At 43.8% G+C, this 19,765-nt stretch overlaps 2 protein-coding genes across 3 annotated transcripts; both read right to left on the bottom strand.

The window, feature by feature from the left end:
* Positions 1-2,038: 2,038 nt before the first annotated feature.
* On the bottom strand, positions 2,039-10,812 carry LOC120678130 (dynamin-2A-like). The gene is made up of 22 exons (XM_039959285.1): positions 10,675-10,812; positions 10,513-10,563; positions 10,038-10,158; positions 9,796-9,894; positions 9,100-9,161; positions 8,767-8,884; positions 8,306-8,645; positions 8,073-8,220; positions 7,479-7,580; positions 7,269-7,388; positions 6,668-6,751; positions 6,461-6,588; positions 5,944-6,019; positions 5,682-5,772; positions 5,425-5,501; positions 5,289-5,345; positions 4,599-4,746; positions 4,347-4,507; positions 4,007-4,118; positions 3,861-3,930; positions 3,062-3,234; positions 2,039-2,612 (listed from the first exon to the last, which is right to left on the bottom strand). Exons 1-22 carry the CDS (start codon positions 10,810-10,812, stop codon positions 2,470-2,472), a joined length of 2,619 nt encoding a protein of 872 aa, XP_039815219.1. The 3' UTR covers positions 2,039-2,469.
* Positions 10,813-13,439: 2,627 nt separating this feature from the next.
* LOC120679672 lies at positions 13,440-18,267 on the bottom strand. Of its 2 annotated transcripts, XM_039961323.1 has the most exons (7): positions 17,693-18,188; positions 16,922-17,065; positions 16,468-16,833; positions 15,551-15,793; positions 14,754-14,846; positions 14,130-14,330; positions 13,440-13,968 (listed from the first exon to the last, which is right to left on the bottom strand). In XM_039961323.1, exons 1-7 carry the CDS (start codon positions 18,086-18,088, stop codon positions 13,756-13,758), a joined length of 1,656 nt encoding a protein of 551 aa, XP_039817257.1. In that variant the 5' UTR covers positions 18,089-18,188; the 3' UTR covers positions 13,440-13,755. The 2 variants fall into 2 exon arrangements, with proteins under 2 accessions (XP_039817257.1, XP_039817258.1); XM_039961324.1 differs by lacking the exon at positions 15,551-15,793 and having other exon boundaries at positions 17,693-18,267.
* Positions 18,268-19,765: the final 1,498 nt, after the last annotated feature.

Here is a 19,765-nt window from a genome sequence, read left to right as displayed (position 1 = left end):
GCTAGCCGGCGACGCCTAGCCGTCCAGGAGCCGATGCTCCAAGAGTAACAAATGCTTCAATCGAGTTGGCCGACGCAACCTCAATTGCTCAAAGCTCGGGATGTTTCTCTCTTGCTCTAATGGCTCTCTTGGAATGGATTCACTCAACCCAACTCAAAGGTTCAACTTGAATCAAGCAACTCTCACAAAGAGAGGTTGGGGAGGACTCTCCAAGTGCTCACAAGGCTCTCAAATATGTTCTGAGTGGAATGGCATCAGCACCCACGAATGGGTGAAATCATGGGGTATAAATACCCCACTCACAAAAACTAGCCGTTGCCTCTATCTGTGTTAGACCGGTCAGACCGGCCCCTCAGACCGGCCACTTTTGAAAAATAGCTGTTGGAGGCTCTGCCCTACCTAGACCGGTCAGACCGGTCCCCCGGACCGGTCAAATCGGTCGCTCTCTGGTTTTTGCAGTTTTTGTAGTTTTAGCTCTCTCTTTCTCTCTCTTAGGCTAATCTCTCTAGGGACTACTTTGAGCACTTTTGGTATTGTCTAAACCTACTGATGTTGCATCCCTCTTGATAGTACGGCATTCCTATACTCAAGTGCATAAAAGAAATATACGATTACCACAATCACAACTTGAGCTTTACATTATGATCATGCCATCCTTTCTTCAATCAATACCGTGAGGGCATCAACATCTTCATTCTTTTGAGCATACCCGCTTTGAGCTAGTGACTTTGAATCTTCGATTTGCATAGGAATAAAATTCATCTTGATTCACAAGTCACCTTCTTCACTTGAATAATGACACTCTTCAACATATAGCTCTCCATGACTCTAGGATCTCCGGCCTTTGACCTATATTGGTTTCCTTGCTCCCCCCAAGCCGTCGCTTGCGTAGCCTCTTGAAACACACCTCTCGGTCCTCTACCTTTATCCTAGATGTCCATCTTGAACTCATGTTGATTTATGTCATGCATGAAATCTTCTTTATCAATTTGAATTCTCAATTCAATCACATATGCAAGCTTTCCAATTTGAGACATCATATATTCATAGACTCATGTCTCATTCACTTTTTACCTTGCTTGCTTCTTTTGTTAACAACCATTTATCACAAGTGATAAGTTCTTCCATATTTGAGACTATGCATAAGCATATCACGTCTCATTCACAAGACCTTTACTTGTCATTTTGAATCACATCATAAGTCGAACAAGCCTTCGCAAATATTAGAGTCTTCATAATCATCATGAAATCCTTGCTCTATTTTTCCTTTTCTTGTTTTGCTTGTCACATATACATTATGCCAATGAGATAAACACACTTGCTTGCAACACATGAGCCATCTCATTTAGTATCAATATCACAATTAAATTCCTGCTCATAATCTCATGCAAATAAGTTAGTCCTTTAATCGTGTTGTCAATCAATACTCCAAAACCCACTAGGGGCCTAGATGCTTTCAGGGGGCCCCTGCTCCTCCGCGACCACTTGTGCTCTCCCGGCGCCACTCCATCGGTGGCCACCTGTGCTGGGGCGTGGGAGATGTCGGCCGGCTCGGGCGAGCTCAGCCATGGCGCGGGCCGCCCGGAGCTCGAGCCCTCGCCGGTGCACGGAGGAGAGGGAGCGACAGAGCTCGAGCCCTCCAGCGTCGTCGCGCACTCCGCCGGCCGCCCCTGCTCCACCGCCTTTGCGCCGGCTACCCCACCGTGGCCGCCCACAGCGCCACGCCGACCGCTCGTCGCGCCACCCGCCCGCCGCCGCCGCGCCGGCCGCCCACCCCGCCTCGCGCGGACCCGGCTGGCGAGTCGGAGCATGAAGGGGAGAAGGGGGTGAGCCAGCGGAGCACGCAAGGCAGCCAACGGCCATGTTGGATCGGACGTGGCGGTCCATGTAGGCAGTCAACGCTGGTCGGAGGCGTTTTGGACCTCAAGTGACACACTTGAATAGATTTTGTACCTAAAAAATGCATTTTCAAAGTTCATGGACCTAAACAAAACAGGTCAACTAGTTTAAGGACCTCTAGTGCATTTACTCTTGGAAAGATTCCAGCAATACCACTTTATAAATACATTTAGAGTTCAAATAACTATACATCATGATAAAATACAGCGGTCTCAACAGAAAAGCGAGTAACTCTACCACTTCCTGGAATCATGCTAACAACATAACAGACTCTGAAACTAAAACTGATGTAAACTAAAAGGACCCCAAAATTGAAAGAAGTCGAAACTAGAAGAACTACACTATATAGAAACATTTGGGCATCGATGTCTCTGCTGAACATATGTATTCCAAGCAAGATGGAATTAGCTAAAATTCTGTGATAAGTGCCGCATCATTGACGTGTTTTGCTGCAGACGTCTCTAGTTCTACATCACAGACGGTGTTTCGTTGTGCGTCTGTGATGTGGCGTCTTCTCTCTTCAGTTCTATGGTAGTGGCAGCAAACAGACGTGCTCCTTGGATCGCCTGATCAGCTACCATTGGGTGGTAGTGGCGGCCCTCGACTGGGCATACGCCGGCTGGTGGTTGCTCCTGCTGATGAAGTGGTGAATCCAGCTTCGAATGCGGACTTCCATTCATCACCAGAGTGTCCACTGTCCCTTGGACTACTCTCTGTAGAAAGGATTAGCAACTAATAAGTGCTTGGAAGAAGCTTATCAAACATGAAATATACTTCCATAATAATATATCTATTTTGGTGTTATAAATCTTTGTAATCTTTTGGCCCCGATTAGTTCATGAAAAGTTTTGGATTCGGGAACTATAGCACTTTCGTTTTTATTTGACAACTAATGTCCAATCATGGACTAATTAGGCTTAAAAGATTCATCTCGTCATTTACAGTTAAACTATGTAATTAGTTATTTTTTTCAACTACATTTAATGCTTCATGCATGTGTTCGAAGATTTGATGTGATGGATACTGTAGGAAATTTTTTGGAAAACTAAACAGGGCCAAACATGAAAATAGTTTGACTGCCAAGAAAGTTGGAATGACTTACAATTTAAAACAAAGGGAGTAGTCAACAAATAGACGTTAATGCGTAAAGGAATTAACTTACCTGATCCTGCAGAATCGTTTGACCAACTAGCATTGGCTGATCGATTACCATGTAAGCTGAGCAGGCGAGTGACCTTGGAAAGAAGGGATGACTGCAACTGGAATTTTTCACGCTTGCGCTTCACATTATGGTCCTCCTGGATTAATTCTTCAATCTTGGCTGCGCTTTGCGTGCTAACCACAGATGAGAGACGTGGGTTAGTTAGTTTGGCATGTAAAAGCATATTTCAAACACTAAAGGCTGTAATTGTCTGCCATCTCTTTTCCTTTTGCGATAGTGTATCGGCACGGTTTTCATAGTGGAGGACAATCTCTGTAAATATTGACCATGCGGATCTCTCACAAATAACACAGAGAAAACATTCGCATTTATCATTCAGCAATCATATATAGAAAAAATCCAAATAAAGCTATTATGTTGCCTAGTCATGTTCATGTGCTTAAGTAGTTCTAACAAATTGACTGGTATTAGCAGATCTCGTAACAGACATCCATATGCAGTAGCAGTCTAGCAGGACCATATAAGTTTAACCCAAGTAGATATACAATGAACAGAACCTCAGAAACTAGCCTATAAAAGGCTGAAACGGTGAAACCTGAATCAAGATATCGTCAAGTCCCAACCTTAAGAAAAATTGTATTAATAGCTGCATAATGAAAGAAGAACGAAGGAGTATGTTTCACTACATGATGCTCAAATTAGACAAAAATATAATACAAAGAGCAAGTAATGCTTTTTGTCTCATTGAAGTAACATATTGAATATGAAACACCCATAAAAATGTTTTGACTGAACCAACCTTATGGAGGTATATAAATGATTAAGCATATCTTCCTTTGCTTTCTCAACTTGGCAAAGAACCACAGCCTGCTCAACTGGATTAGTAAGACAATGCAGGATGCAAAAGGGAGTCCAAGGAAGGCTGAAAAGATTGTGGTCTTAACTTGGGGACATTTGCTGCAAGACTGTTGAGGACTGCTTCCACATATCCACGGACTTCCTGAGATATCCATCTAAGCTCTTCTTCAGGGTTTATGGGTTTCTTAAGCATCGTATCCTGGAAGTATAGTGTGTGCAAGTATGCAAAATTAGTAACAAGAATGAAGTGCACATGGAACATAAATTCATCCTTTTTTTCTGTAGAGGAGGGGTTCCAAAAATCCTGGTGACAAGCTATTCTCAAATGGGGAGAAAGAGAACTAGCAGAAAGAAGCAGAACGTCTAACCAGAGTCATATGTACAAATACTTTTGACAGAAACAAACATGTAAGGTCTTGCAACGTACTAGAGAACCATCTGAATGGCTTTGCTTCATTGGGGCACCACCTTCTGAAGGGTTTGGTCTCTTTGCAGAAAGCCCTTTCGGATCAACAATGCTTTGAATCTTAGTGACCCATTCAGTTTTATCACTCATACTTTCAGCCTTCAGTATAACAGCATTGTGAGCTGCCATGATGATTAAACGTCAAACATGTTATGAATTTAGAAACAATATTTTGAAACATGTTGTTAGTTAAAAAAATAGATGTTAAAGTACCTTTCAAAACATTTTTATAAGCAACCTTGTGAGTAATCTTGAACATAAGACTACCATCCTTTCCAGTATCTAGCATATTTGCCTTTTTAGCATCTTTAGAACTTCTTGGAGGATCTTCGTCATCTAAAATATCCTCAAGATTACAATCCTGCCAATTGCAAACAAAATTATAATGCAACGGATAGATGGTGCACCACAAATGATGATTAGGTGGAACTAGGAGCAATAGCGTTTTGAAAACCAGTGAAAATTGAGCAGTCAATCTGACCACTTCCTCTTGTTGACAATCCATTTGGATCCAGCAAGTTCATCCCATATTTAAATTTGGATTATATTCCAATGTAGTTATATGGTTGCATCAAATGTTTCGGAGTTCAAGTTTGACAAAGATAAAATAAAAATATATATTTCTTCAAACAAATAAATAATAGCTAACCTGGTTGCTTTGCCAAGAACTGTAACTTACCCGCACATGTTCATCTATTCAAAAAGCAACCTTTTCTGACTACTCTGTCTAACAGCAACTAATCTATAACGGGATTCATGCATAGAGATTCAGTATTAGCTAAATGTTATCATTGTAACAAAAGGTAGTACTCTTATGCAGCCAATGCCTTAAATTGAATTGCATCAACACATAAATCTAAATGACCAAATGGCAAGAAGAATCACCGAAAAAAAAATTATTACCTCCAAATTTATGACACCCCGGAAATGTCTCTCTTCTTGTTTTTTGGTGTATCCAAGCTGTTCATAAATTTTAGAACCACCATCAAATGGTGAAAAAGAATAGATGAGTAGTTTAGTGCCAATATATACAACCAACCTTTCCACTTTTCTCATTTAGAACAAACCACCGCTTGCTCCAATCGTTTGCTTTTGCACGTTTTTTGAGTAAGAAACCTTTGAGAGAGAAACATTCACTCAATATGTAATTTTTTCTTGGATATTCGATATGTAGTTTGATACAACGAAAAACTTTAGAGCACAAAATAGCTCTTTTTATGGACAGCTCTTTTCATCTTTATACTATTTATCTGTATATACCTAATAAGATTAAGTACAATTATAGTAGGTCCATACCAGCAATAATTTCTCCTGCAGGACCTAGAACTTGTATATTTGATGACTGTTTCATCTCGCTTTGATTTGAAATTTTCTGTGGGCTTGTATCCTGACAGTGAAAGAAACAAAATTCACAGTTACTGATGAAATGAAATGATGTATTTGAATATTATACAACAAAAGACAAAAGATAGAAAATAACCATTCAAAAATATATCCATACACAGAAACTTTAGGAAAACATAAAACTAGGCACAACATTCAATACAAAATAGCATACTTTCTTTTTGTCTGAATCTTGACCCTTCCTTGTAGAGCGACTCTTTAGCTCGTCCTCTTGATGTTGCCTTTCCATTCTAGAATTTAAAATTCGACAATTAGACAGGAAAATATACACAATGGATGCATACCAGCAATAATTGTTTGTCAGTGCGAATGAAATTGTACAAGACCATGCATGAGTGGACATTATACTGGCACATGATTTCTGATATTAACAAAATATGGCTTGAGTTATTCATACAACCAACAAAAGAGAACTTAATACTCATGAATTTGCAATGATACAAGTTGTCAGTTCAATACGCATACACAAGTTTTAAGTATTCTTTCTCTGAACTATTACAAATTCAGAATCACATCAATAAGAATTTAGAACATATTAGAAAATGAAAAATTGAACGTGACACTGGATGTATACTAACTTTAAAAGGAATAGCTAAGGGAAGTGCCACTCGAAGATCATTATAACATGGAGAAAACTAACAAGGTTTCTACAAAGCAAAAGATCAGCTAACCTCCTCTGCACTAAGCGGATAAAATGTTGGGGAGGTACGAATGCCCGCTCCATATCAACTAGTGCAACGACCATCTTTCGTGCCTCATTCTTGAAACCATCTAAAGCAGCAGATGCAATTGCAATTACCTTGGGACAAACAAAATAAAAAGGGTTACTAACTAAAACTAATTAAACATTGGCTCTTTACCATGCTTACGAATTATACCTCCCGCTTAAATGGAGGATATCTACCAAGTCCTGGAGTTACATTTGCAGCAGACGATACTATGTCTAGCAATACACGGTGAACCTGGTAGCAATAATTTCAAAGACAAGTATTTAGTTGGTGAAAATGTAATCAGAATAACATTTCCACAAAAATGTAATGAGAATACAGAATATAATTTTTTTTTTGAAAAAAGTGGTTACAACTGCATTTAAACAGGAAAGGGCGAATTTTATGATCAGCTAATGAATTGAAAAGACAAAACACACATACATGGAAATATCGGCAATTTGAGTAGTGGTAAGACAAGACTTGTATGATTGTCGAAACAGGAAGGACAGAAATTGACATAAGCAGATATGGAGCATGAATAACAATAATTTATGGTTCCTAGTTCCATGCTTCAATTTGAATTAATATGCATTACATAATTATCTTTTGATCTTAACAGAACATCTTTCAAAACTGGGACTGCAATATGACTAAAACTGACACTTAAGGTTGCAAGGTGTAGAGAAAACATTGAAGTGATGAGCTAAATATTTTTCACCAGGGTGCACTGTTAACTAGCACAATAAGGCCAAAAGAACCCAAATATTACCTCATCGACAAGAAGTATCGATGGTTCCTTTGCTAACTCTAGAAGCCCTTTTATGAGAGACCTTAAACCTTTTTCAGGTGATATCAGGTATGGCTGATAACCATCAGCCTCCAGAACAATCTGACACAAGGAAAAAAATATTTGTAACCATAACTTAGACAAGTTCAAGTAGTTGCGGCTTCGATTTCTGTTCAAGTACAACTAAATTACCCTTTTGACATTTTTCATATCAAAATGCTTGTCCAGGGGAAGTTGTTTGATCCTAGTTGGAAATTTTCCCTCAAAACTTGCAACAACTTTCCAACCCGCACCCTGAACAGTAAAATTTCAGCCAGCAATGAAACAGACACATTTCAGAGAATAAAAATTACACTAAGTTGAGTTTAGAATTTTTTTCCCTGAAAGCGAGTTTAAAAATTTTAGATAGAATACCTTTATATAAAACATTGATCACAGTAACAAACTTACAAAATTAAGTTTGTGGTCCTGCACACATTCCTAGTTCGCTAAGAACCTCAGTCTATTAGAAACTAGAAACATCAATGGCGACAATGAAGATTTCTAGAAAAGGAATTTTATTATATAATTGTGGCAAAGCAAGGATGGTTCATACTGGCGGGTTTATGATGTAATTGTGGCAAAAATAGGACGGTTCATACTGGCGGGCTTATGATGACAGAAATACTGCAAAAGTAAACTGATTTTTGAAGTTTCTAATACCTTTACTTTTGACAAAAAAAAACTTAAAATCATGAATAAATTTAAGAGATGTAGACCAAGAGGGTGTACATTATACTCACTAACCTCACCCCCAGCAATATGTTCAAGAAACTTATCCTCAAATTCTCGACAAAGTCCTAAAGCAATTGCCTTTCTTCCTTCAGAACCTTGGGCCATCTGTTCTCCAAGTTTTGCTAATTCCTCTTGGACAATTTGAGACTTCCCTTGAAGACTACAGTTATATAAAAAGGGAACTTATCATACATTTTAGCATACCAATACAAAAGTTGACCTAACAAAGTAGGATAAGGTTTTACCCATTCAAGAGATTTGGCAGCCTAACGTTTATCCGTGTCTTTATCTGCTTAGCAAGTGAATCAACTAAAGCTACTCGACCAAGCTTACTTTGGGGAGCTCCGCCAAGTATAGATATAAGGCTTTTAACTTCTGCTTGCCAACAAGCTTCTGGTGAGGTCTCAGAACCTACTTCAGACTGAACAGAGGCAGTAGGAACAGAATGTCCAATTGTAGCTACCCACTGAATGTCTGCTGCAGTTCTAGGACCTTGATTTACAAGCAAGGCCCGAACAGCACCCAGGGCTTTCTGTTCTCCAGCAGCCTGATCAATTTTGCTTAAGACACCAATGGTTCTAGTACCTAGTAAACAAACACTTTAATATATGCTTCCATCCAACATTACTAGTAAATAATGTGAACGATATGTCAAGAAAATGTAATAAAACAAGGGTCCAGATTTTGTGCAGTATATCGTACACACCTTCTGAATCCAATTCCCTAGCAATCCTTAGAGCTCGGGAAGATGCCACATCAGGTGCTTGTAGAGCAGGAATGATAATTAGCAAAATTGCATCATTATGTGCTGCATAGTTACCAATCTGGAGACATGATTGCAAGTTGCAGGCCACATATGAAGAATCAGAGAGCAGACACTTCGTTAGTTTTTTTAGTTTTGACAAACGACTGTTTTGGACATTGGACAATATGTAAATGTATTGCTATTTTGGAACCTAGCTGCATCATTGCATAGGTGATCTACTAGTTGCCCAAATAGATAAACAAACAAAAAACAGAGGACTTTGTTAATACTCACCATTGACTCGTCCATGCTCCGTTGATCGATGCCAGGTAAGTCTATTAATTTTAATGCAGGGGCTGAAACAAAAGTATTATGCAGACTTACAAAGTAAATACACAATAAAGATGGTTACTGTAATCTTAAATTTGAAGGGCATTGGTTTTTGAAGACATGCACCCAGGTAAATGTCTTATGAAAACTTAGACAATATTGTTAACAAAGCATTGCTTTTTATTTGAAATGGCGCATGCTTTTGATATGAATCAGAATTCAAAGCACAGAGACAGAGGTATGGTGCAGCAAAGGTTGCAGTCGAGATGGATACAACTACAGACCGACAAAAGGCACTGTTACTCTCATTCAAAATCAACGAAAGACCTTACTTTTAACCAGTTGAGAAGCACACTGGAACCAAAGTAGCGCTAGCATATCAAATTTAAAACATTGTAGTTGAGCATATTCGTGGTGTGCAGAGTACAGTCGACATAGTTGCAGCTGCGTCTTTAACTAAAAATAGCAAAAACCAAAGCCACTTCCCTCCTATCCATTGAAGGGAACGGCAGAGTTGCTTATCCAAAAGAAAAGAAGAGAGAATCTCAAAAGGAAATGAAAATGAAAGAAGAGCGTGTATTCTGAATGGCATTCACTCAGTCATCAACGCGGACCACATAGGAAAAAAAAAAAGAAGGAACAAGAGAGTGACAAACCCACCTGTGCTGGTGCACAATTTCATATTGATCTCATCCGATCGCCCCTTGCCAGAGCTACCAGCCTTACTCAACCTGTCTTGCAACGAGTGCCTGAGGGAACCTGTGCCATAGACATTCAGACATAAACACTGACAAACACATGAAAGGAATGCACAGCACCGAACCTATCTAGGATCTCCTCAGTTCTCAGTGTCTTAAGAATCTGCTAGCCGCGCAGAGAAACAGGCTAATAGAGAGACTCACTCGCGGAGACCTGCTGTGACTTGCCCTCGATCTGCAGAACGATGGCCTTGTTGCTTAGTGATGCATCCCGCTGCAGCTCGACGCAGATCGGCGCCCTTGTCGCGCCATTCTCCCCGGTAGGCTGCACACACAACCACCATTTGCACAAATCCGTCAGGGAACGCGACAGAAACACCTAAATAAACATTTACAAATCCTGCAGATGAAGGAAGCGGCAAATCCTGAATCTGCACTGTCTATTAAACGTATAACAGTGATGGAACAAAATCAGTGGATTAAATAAAATTAGGATCCTAGAGGCCACAGGCTGACAGTAATCCACTGGTTTCGGAGTCCGGAGACACATCTCAACGGCAATGACACGAAATTATAAGAATATACAGATTTGGAGAAATTATTAAAACCGTCGAGGGAAATAAATATGGAATGCGGGAGAAAGAAAACGGAACATAGAGGTGGGGATAAATGTACTGACGAGCACGGGATGGCCGATCAAGCCGTTGAGCACCGCCGATTTGCCCGCGCCCTGCAGGAATCAAGTGTTCATCGATCAGACAAAAACCGAGCGCATGGAACGAGCCGCGATCGCACCTCACCGCACCGGCGGAGAGGGGGGGGGGAGGGGGGGTATACGCACGACGTTGCCGATCGCGACGGCGGTGAGGAAGGACGAGCCCCGGCGGGGGGTCGGGCGGTCGGCGGCGGAGGGGTCGTCGTCCGCGAGCAGCGCGGCGCCCTGCAGCGTCGCGTCGGCGAGCTCCGCGAGTTCCTCCATCGCCTCCATATACGGTGGGCGGCAGGCGGCGGCGGGGCGATTCCCAGCTGCTGACGATGACGATCACTCAGGCCGGCGGTCGGCGCGCGTCGTCGTCGATCGCGCCGCGAGGGATCGAGAGGCGGTTATTGGAGAGGCGCGGTGCTGTGCCTGTACGGCGGGTTTCAAATGGTGGGGTGGGCTTCGTTGCGACGACCGGTCGGGAGCGTGGTGGGCCCCGGGGAGTGGAGACGTGGGGGCTGGACACGTGTAGTGACGCGCTGGGCCCGCGGCCCCGCGCGCACGTCGCTCCCTCCCGTCCAATGGAAAACCCCAACCGCATGCCGAAACAGCGAAACACAGAGTTCGCAGTGGGTCCTCCTCCAGTCCTTCGTGGAACGTTGTCCTCCTCCCCGATCCTCTGCAGCCTGCAGGGGTGCCGAGGTCTTTACAGCTACGATTTGAAAATTTCAACTCATCACGAACCAGCAACGGTTGAAATCACTTGGGGGGATGCAGGGATGGTTTAGATCAAATCGGTTTGTTTCAGGGCTAGATCAAATAGTTTTGGCGTGTTTTTCTCGAGCACTTGAACCACTGCTCATCTTCGATTGACGAAAATGCTTCTAGCTATTCCAGAGCACGTGAACTTGAACCAATTTATTCCACGAGCTCAGGGCAGGCGGGACTTGCATCTTCGTTATTCAAGTCACGAGTTTTTTCAGAAAAGCAATAGGATTAGAGTTAGGGAATAATAAGGCTTCGGATTGGGAAATTACTAATGCTAATGACTTAGGGCTTGTTTGGATCGAGACCTGGCAGGCAGCTTGCCGGCCAGGCAGCCATCTCAGCCCCAGGCGCTCGAAATCGGACGCCAGGCAGCTCTGCGCAGGCCCCATCCAAACAACCCCTTAGAGAAGCCGCTAGAGGTGTGTTTTAGTGATTAAAAAAAATTTAGGTAACAGAGACTGGATTGGTAATCTGCTGGAGCACTAAAATATTGATTTATGGGTATTTGGGGAGAAGGACAAGTACTCTGTTGGAGATACTCGGCTAGCCAGCAGTGGCGATGGAGAAAGGTTGCCGGACGCGTTGCATGACTATGGTTTGCGTGGAGACTACAACACGACTTACAGATGGAGGAGGACATAGCGGTGTATGATGTCGGAAATATGCGTTTGAACATACTAGAATTTAATTTGTGGTAAATTACATAAAAGAATGCTATTGCTATGCTATGCAATTCAGATCAAAACGCAGATAGATAAAAAAAGAACTGAAATAAGTCCATGTATAAAATCATCACTACTACAATAAACTTAACTGAGGCGGACATAATGGGTTTACTGAGGCGCGCATAGCAAACGCCTCAGACATAATGTCACTGTTAATCGAGGCATTTACTGAGGCGGTCGGGCAACCGCCTCAGTTAAATCTTGGGTGGTTCCTTTACGCCAAGTCTCTATTATTCGATATGGATAAGGAGCCGCGGGAAGGAAGAAGGGGGCTGGGCGTTACGTCTGCTGCCTCGGTTAAAAAATTAATTGAGGCGGTCAGCGTTACCAAACCGTCTCAGTTAATACTTGCTTAACTAAGGTGGTTGTTCGGCCGGCGGCCTGGCCACCATTAATAGAGGCGGACCGCCAGTTTGCTCGAGGCTTTTTTTTAAAGGTCGCAATAAATCCATTTTTGTAGTAGTGCATCACACTTACATATCAGCGCTCCATCCTCGTGTAGACACAACGCAGTGCAGATCGAAGTTGAGGCAATGTAGAACATAGTTGATCGACCTCCAGCAATTGGGCAATTGCGCTCCTCACAAACCTTATTGCCGTCTCTTATGCAACCTTACACGGCGGCAACAGCTCGAAGATATATAGAAGATATATACCGCCTACTCTTCTCCTTGGTGCACGCCAATGGGAAGAGCCAGCAAGATTCTACAACTCAGTACCACATCATAGACCACCAGATGCAAAAAAAAAGGGGGAGAGGAGGAGCTCGTGGGTGTTTTGTGTGTCAGTTCCTGGATGTCTCCACGACTTCTTATAGACGAGGCGATAGCTCACTGCTGACAGTTTTGCTATAAATATAATTCAACACTAATTAGCAGTATTAATTGCCTAAATAACTCAAATTAATAATGCCTATTTAACTCGAGATTATATTATTGACTGCGTACTAATCACATCTAATGACTGTTGTCAAATGATTAATACGAAAATGGCAAAAAGTTTACACCAACCTGGCTTGGGTGCTCACTGCGGGTTCCTCTGGCGAAAACATACGTGTATATACGCGTGTGCATATGTTGTGTAAATCAGCCCCATTCTTTCCGTGGTTATATGTTCAACCAACCCAAATTAGCAGTATGGGGTGGACTATTGGATGCCATGCATTCTTGCTTCCGAATTTCTGAAATAGATCTCTCCATGGGCCTATTTTCCAACATATGTGTCCTGTTGGAAACTAAGAGGAGACATGCCGAACCACAGAAAATAAACAACCTGACATGGTACACCCATTGGATGGCTTAGGATAGGAGTATATATGTCATGGGAGGCTCGAAAGAGCTTTCACATTGGCTACATTTGGTCTATGGTATTTGCCATTAATAAAATGAGTATTTGTGGAAGAAAATATAGTCGAAAACGATAAAAAAAATATACAATTATTTATAGTCTTCTATAATATCGTAATGGTTTTTTTTTTGCCCAATGAGTACATTGCAAATTCATGCTCCAAGATGTTTCCGTTTCTTGTTCAAATGATCCAGGACATAATACTTATGACTTCCATAAAGAAGCTTTGCGGTAGCTGCTACGTGAAGGAGAAGGACATGTATCGGCGAGAGCGAGACCACGGCGCTGTAAACACAAGCAGCGTGCGTGCCTGCGCGCGTGGTCTATTTACACTTGCACACGGTTACCCGGCAGCCACGCACGGCCGCCCGGCGGTCATCGATCAGCAGCGCGCCGGGCGGCTGTAGGCGGGCGGCGCCGACGGGCAGTTCTCGTTCATGTTGGCGTAGGGCTCGATCGTGTTGTACTCCGGCAGGTCCATCTTGTACTCCCCCAGGATCTGGCAAAAGGGGAGCCCGTCCGCCGCCGCGTTGCACCACCCCGGCAGCCGCGTCTGGTTGTCCTCGAAGATCTTCAGCATGTACGCGTCCCGGATCTTCCGAGCGCCCGGGTCCAAAGGAGGCAGCAGGACGCACCGCAACACCCAGATGAGTGATCGAAACAGTAGTGTATGCAGTATGAAACGCTCTCCAGCAGCTCCAGCAAAAGATCGTTTCTCTGTTGCAGTGAGGAAGGACCGGAAGAAGCACTACTTACAGTGAACTCTGTCACCTGGATCGACTCCGTGAAAGGAGCGAACACGCCGGCCGCCTTGTACATCGAGAGGATGAAGGCGACGCACGTCGTGGATTTGCCGTCGCTGTACTCCCAATCGTCTCGCTCAGGAATGGTGAGCAGCTGGTTGAAAGACAGGCCACGTCTTTCGGTCTCAGTGATGATCCCGTGAAGGTCCAATTTCTGCATCGAAGAGCAGCATATATAGGTACATTTTTCAGTTAGCTGAATTCGGGTAGGTCCAATTTAAACCTTGCATTGTAGAAATGACAAATGATGTTCTTCCCTATATATAATCAAAGAGAAAAAGAAATGATGAAGGAAAATCGAAGTAAACTACTAGAGATCCAAAGAAAAGACATCTTTCTTGATAGAATACAGTCAACTGGCCAGGACAGACCCCTGTTTCAATACAAGGCAGCCACTGCATGTGTGCAATCCAAGATAGCTGCAGAAGAAGAATGCTTACCAAGGATATGCTACCGAAACATAACACAGAACTGGACTCCACAGACATCATTATACATAAGAAACAAAATGAGCATCCCCATTAGTGCATATGTAATACAAAGTCACATGTTACAATATTGATTATATAGTATATACCTCAGTCCCAAGTCGTTTATTAAGGGCTTCATTCCACATGTTAGAAGCGTAATGTGGTTGCAATCTGGTCCACATTGACATAATAGCCATTACCTGGAAATAGAATATAATGAACCCAACAGAGCAGAACTACAGTAAATCAATGAATACAGACAAGGGAATGCACAGCGGTGAGCAGGGATAAGCATAAGGAAAATAATGGTAAATAACTCAATATACACACAGAAAATATAAAATTCTAACTAAAAGGGTCACAATGTCAAAGTTCAGTCTATGCTACCTCAAGGCTTCAACAAGTTTAGGATTTTTCTACATCTGTAACCATGTACTCATTAGCTCTGTTCAGTCTCATACACTCCAAGCTTATTCAGCAAACCAAGTACTATATCTATCTCTGTTCAGTCTCATACACATAGATGATGCCAAGAGAAAATGCTCCTGGCGTTCCCATGAAGCTTTCACTCTAAATGGATACTTAAGAATCTACAGCAGGGTCCCAAAATGTCTTGTGAGTTTCATGCAGAGTTAAAATGCTTAATATCATCTTTGACAGTAATAATTAAGTACGGTTTCTAACACTTAATAGGACTTTTTGTTCTACTTCAGGCCAGGGTGATTAGTATATTGAACATGCAGCTTCGATATGTATGCATGTCAATTAGAACATAAGAATGTGAAAAGCCAGCATGAATTAAGGTTACTGATACTGCTACAGGAAGACCCAAGCTGCAAAAGCCAAGATGCATAGAAGAAAGTGAAACACTTATTACCAAGTTTATCCCAAGACAGAGCAATACCAGGTTAGCATCAAGAGGAGGTGGATAATTGTCTGACATTGTGTCAATCCAACTAAATATCATATTATGATATCCGTAGGGTTTTCCATACATGCTTCGTGCAAAATCCCATGCAGCACTTTCATTGAATCTGGCTCGTACATCAGGATGCAACGGAAGAAGTGCTATCTGAGGATTTGAATCGTCTTTTAGTGCCATTCCCCACCATTCATCCCATGGAGTCATACTAATGATTTCATCACCCTGTCATTATTGCCAGATATCGTTGAAAATTGACATAAATAATATGTTAAAAGTTCCTATAAATCATCGGATCATGAAACTCATGTACTACTAAGTTCTTGCAAGTTCAATTTTCCATCACATACACAAATGATCTGAAGTTCCTTTCTCTGATATAGTTCTTTTGTAATGAGCCCAAGATTAATTCAAGCATAATCTGTAACTAAACTCTACTTCAAAAGTGTATATCTACCATCCACCTTGTTTTGGATAAGCACAGATGTAATCGAGTTTGGTAATAAAATTTTAGAGTGGATTCTACACCAAACAATGTGACATAAAAGAGAATAATGGATTAATGGGGCCCTTTCCTAAGTCAAATCAGTTATAGCCTTCTAGAGGAAATGCGTGGCAAAGATTGCGATCCACATCAATCAGCAATGTGCATGGTTATGCTTATGCAAAAGCTAAATATCCAAAAAGGGGAGGGGGGGGAGAAAAGTTGAAAATGTTATTGTTTGTCTAATATCATTTCACCATATGGACAAAACAGGAGACTTCACAACAGTTTTGCTGCATCAACATCACATAGCTAAGCTTCAATCAAATTTTTGTATTTTATTATTGTGATTGTTATCAAATCATGTAGGTCTGATTTATTACTTTATCCATTGAACTAAAAACTAGAGATATACCTTTTTGTTCTCATAGCCTGATTCTGCAACCCAGAGAGTGCCATTCTCATCTTTCAAGAAAACTGCGGTGTGCCCAGCAAATGCTCCGGTCACCCATTTCTCCAATGTCTGAAATCCACCCCATCGTCCTCGGATTTTTGAAAGGGCCAAAAAGTCACCGGAATGTACATCTTCTTTTCTTATATTTGCAGACCAGGGCTGAGAACGTTTCTGAAATGAAGTTCCCATATGCTTCTTCAGAAATGCCAAGTTAGCATCCTGACCCCAACCAGTGTTTGAAAACAGAGGTATGACATCGATCAAGGATAACAGTGTTCCAAGCATCCCAGATGGCATGAGAAAGACAGCAATGCCATGCTGCTTTACCTGGGCAGAATATCGAGTGTTAGGATTCCTGGGAAATGCCGAACAATGATGTAAAAGACAGAGAAGTCAACCTTCAGAAGAAACATACATATTCCAGTTCTGCTGCTTCCTCCCACGCCTTAATCTCAAAGGTGTGGTTTTCATTTGATCTCATATAGTAATCCCAGGCTATCCTGTATGGAGTTGCAAACACATACAGATCCATGCATGTCCAGCTCTCAGGCGAAGCAGTCTACATTTTTTTCCACAAAGAAATATTTGGTAAGATAACAGCATAAAGTATGGAGCTTTTGTACGAAGACTACCATTTTTTAGTTGCAATAATACTGACAAATGGCCTTCAAAAATATGTGAGAATTACCAGGTGCTAATGTTCAATGGCTGGTTCAAAGAATAACTGAGAGCTGAATCTAGGAACCATGCCTTATTCACATTTGTGCAGTGCAGGACAGACTGAGATGAACAATTGGACTTGCGCACTGGCAATTTGGCATTTCTATTGTTTGCCACCGGCCCGGGTACCAATAATGCGCGATAATCTGTGGGCATTATATCAGTGTTCCAAACATGTGTGTTCTTTTTGTCTTCTTGCAGTAATCAATTCAGTCTTCCAAAACAATCTTTTGTCTCTCTTCAGTCCCAATCAAAATTCACTCGGATCATGCAGTTAACTAGGCAGTGTGTTTGCTAACGAGGAGGCAAAATTCAGCTAAAACAGATGGAATTCAGAACCCGCATTATGGTGGAATCCAAGGGAAACAAGTCGCTACAGCCTCGAGTTGAAATTTCAGTAACTGCCACTAGTAACGAGGCAACGAGCTTGCGGACTCGAAGCAATGTGAGGGGGCAGTCACCTCACCTTGAGGCGGAGGACGGCGCCGCCGAGGCTTGAGCTGGAGCTGGTGTTGCCGCTGAGTGCCCCGGCGGTCCCGCTGCGGCCGCCGGCGGCGGGGGTGAGGCTGAGGACAGCCTCGTTCTCCGCGAAGCACGCGCCGCGCCAGGCCGCCGGGGCCCCGCCGGGCGCGACGGCGCCGACGAAGGACGGCAGCAGGTCCACGGCGCTGTGGGCCGTCGCGCCCATGAGCTGCCACGCCAGGCGCCGCGGCAGCAGCGGCAGAACGTCCCTCGCCCGGAACGGCGCCGCCACCGCCGCCGCCGCCACGGCCCCGAGCGCCAGGGCGTGGAGCAGCAGCGCGAGGAGGAGGAGGAGGAGGAGGAGGAGCCGCCCACGCCGCGGCGGCAGCGAAGCCGCCATCACCGGCAGGACGCGGAGGCCAACAGGCCGAGCTGGCCGCGCCCGCCCGCGCGCAGGGCGTTAGCTCTCGCGGCTGGCTCTGAGTGCGCCCGTGAGCTCTGTTCGCTTGGCTTGGCTGGTTGCGCTGTGTGTGCGCGTGTGGCTCGCGGCCCGTGAGGCCGGGCGGCCGCGTCGAGACGAAATACGAATGCTTCGGCTCTCGCCGCGCCGCGCCGCGCCGAACGAGCTCGCGTTTTTTTAAGGACCGCCGCCGCCACCGCCAGCGGCGTGCGTGCTCAGGCGGGCGGCAGAGGAGGTCCCGGGTGCGGCCAAACTGGCGCAGTGGCGCCGCCGCGTCAGCCACGGGGCGCCGGCGGGGCGCTATTTCAAGCCAGCGGGCGCGCGGCGGCTGGGCGAGCTGGAAAGGGGTCCGGAGACCCGTGGCCTGCTGCGCTGGCACGATCACGAGGGCGTGAGCTCGTGGCGGCTTTGAGTTGGAACGTAACGGTTGCATTGGCGGGGCGGGCGGCCAACCAACTGCCACGGTCGGGAGCACGAGGGTTGTGCTGCATCCCGCGCGCTGGGAAGTTGGGAGCTAGACGACATCACGCAAACTTCGTCTCGATCTCATGTGCCTTTCTTGGTTGAATGGTGATCTGAATATTTTCCCTTTCTCTTTTTCAAAGAAGAAGAGAGTACTTTATTACTCAGAAATTTCGGGATCACAATGCGCTACATTGCAGTTGCAGAGTGCTTTGTTGCTAGCGTACTCCGCCGCCAGTAGAAGCCCTTCCTTGCAAGCTAATGCCGGAACAGGTCGAAGATCAGAGCGTTGCACGCCATGTTTGGGGTGCCCTTGGTGTAACTCCTAACCCTGACACCACTCGTCAACCTTGGCTAATCCTGCTTGGTTCGAGCTTGCCGGAACAGGTGCGCATCGATGTAGCCCTTCTTCTCCTCTGGCAAATCTGGAAAGCCCGCAACGCTCTGATCTTCGACCGCATCAGTTCCACACCAAGTGACATCCTTCGGAAGGCCGTGAAGGACATAGATGGTTGGAGCTGCAGATACAACTCCCTGAGGCCGCACCTTGCCGCGTGGAAGATTTTTTTGACGAATTGCTTCTGAACCTGTCTTCTTCCCCTCACTTCTTTTAACAACAGCTCATGTAATCTCCATTCCGGTATGCCGGGATTTACTTATACTTGGCTTACAAGCTCTCGATCAATGAAAATGTAGGTGGGGATCCCCCCCCCACCCCCCTATTGCTCGAAAAAAAATGCCTCCATCTCCTCTGCGTCATGCTCCTTCCTCTCGAACACTTTATTATTATATCCTACACCTTTTATTTTTAAATAAAATTTATTTTTGATATTCTAATACGAGCATAGCCATCTCATTGATGTCATTGCCTCTTGCAACTCCTTTTCACCATATTATCACTCTACCCACAACTTTTTAAGAGTTTCCACGTCATCCTCTTCATTTTCCTAATATCTTTCGGTCACCATGCTCTAAACTCTTTTGTTGTTGATCTCCGTGTCACCTAGTCGGCAACACCAGTAGGCCTGCTAATGGGTCGGATAATATTTGGAGTTTTTGGGTTGGGTTGTTCTGTGGAATTGTTTGGATAGGAGTTAATGGGTTTACAGAACAAACGGGTTGGGATGGAATGGGTTTGCTAGCAAATCACGTTGG

Source organism: Panicum virgatum, chromosome 6N, assembly GCF_016808335.1.
Source record: "Panicum virgatum strain AP13 chromosome 6N, P.virgatum_v5, whole genome shotgun sequence".
In the NCBI taxonomy this organism is placed as follows: domain Eukaryota; kingdom Viridiplantae; phylum Streptophyta; class Magnoliopsida; order Poales; family Poaceae; genus Panicum; species Panicum virgatum.
This window is presented reverse-complemented; position numbering and strand designations above follow the sequence as displayed.

Bases quoted from the DNA above. Each gene is read 5' to 3' on its own strand.
- LOC120679672 (XM_039961323.1), bottom strand. From the start codon at position 18,088: ATGGCGGCTTCGCTGCCGCCGCGGCGTGGGCGGCTCCTCCTCCTCCTC. The intron at 16,834-16,921 runs GTATGTTTCTTC...TATTCTGCCCAG, and splicing joins AAGCAGCAGAACTGGAATAT to GTAAAGCAGCATGGCATTGC. The intron at 14,847-15,550 runs GTATTGCTCTGT...TTCTATTTCCAG, and splicing joins CTCCTCTTGATGCTAACCTG to GTAATGGCTATTATGTCAAT.
- LOC120678130 (XM_039959285.1), bottom strand. From the start codon at position 10,812: ATGGAGGAACTCGCGGAGCTCGCCGACGCGACGCTGCAGGGCGCCGCG. The intron at 10,564-10,674 runs GTGCGTATACCC...TGATTCCTGCAG, and splicing joins CCGTCGCGATCGGCAACGTC to GGCGCGGGCAAATCGGCGGT. The intron at 3,235-3,860 runs GTTGGTTCAGTC...ATCTGTGGTTAG, and splicing joins CATTTATATACCTCCATAAG to CACGCAAAGCGCAGCCAAGA.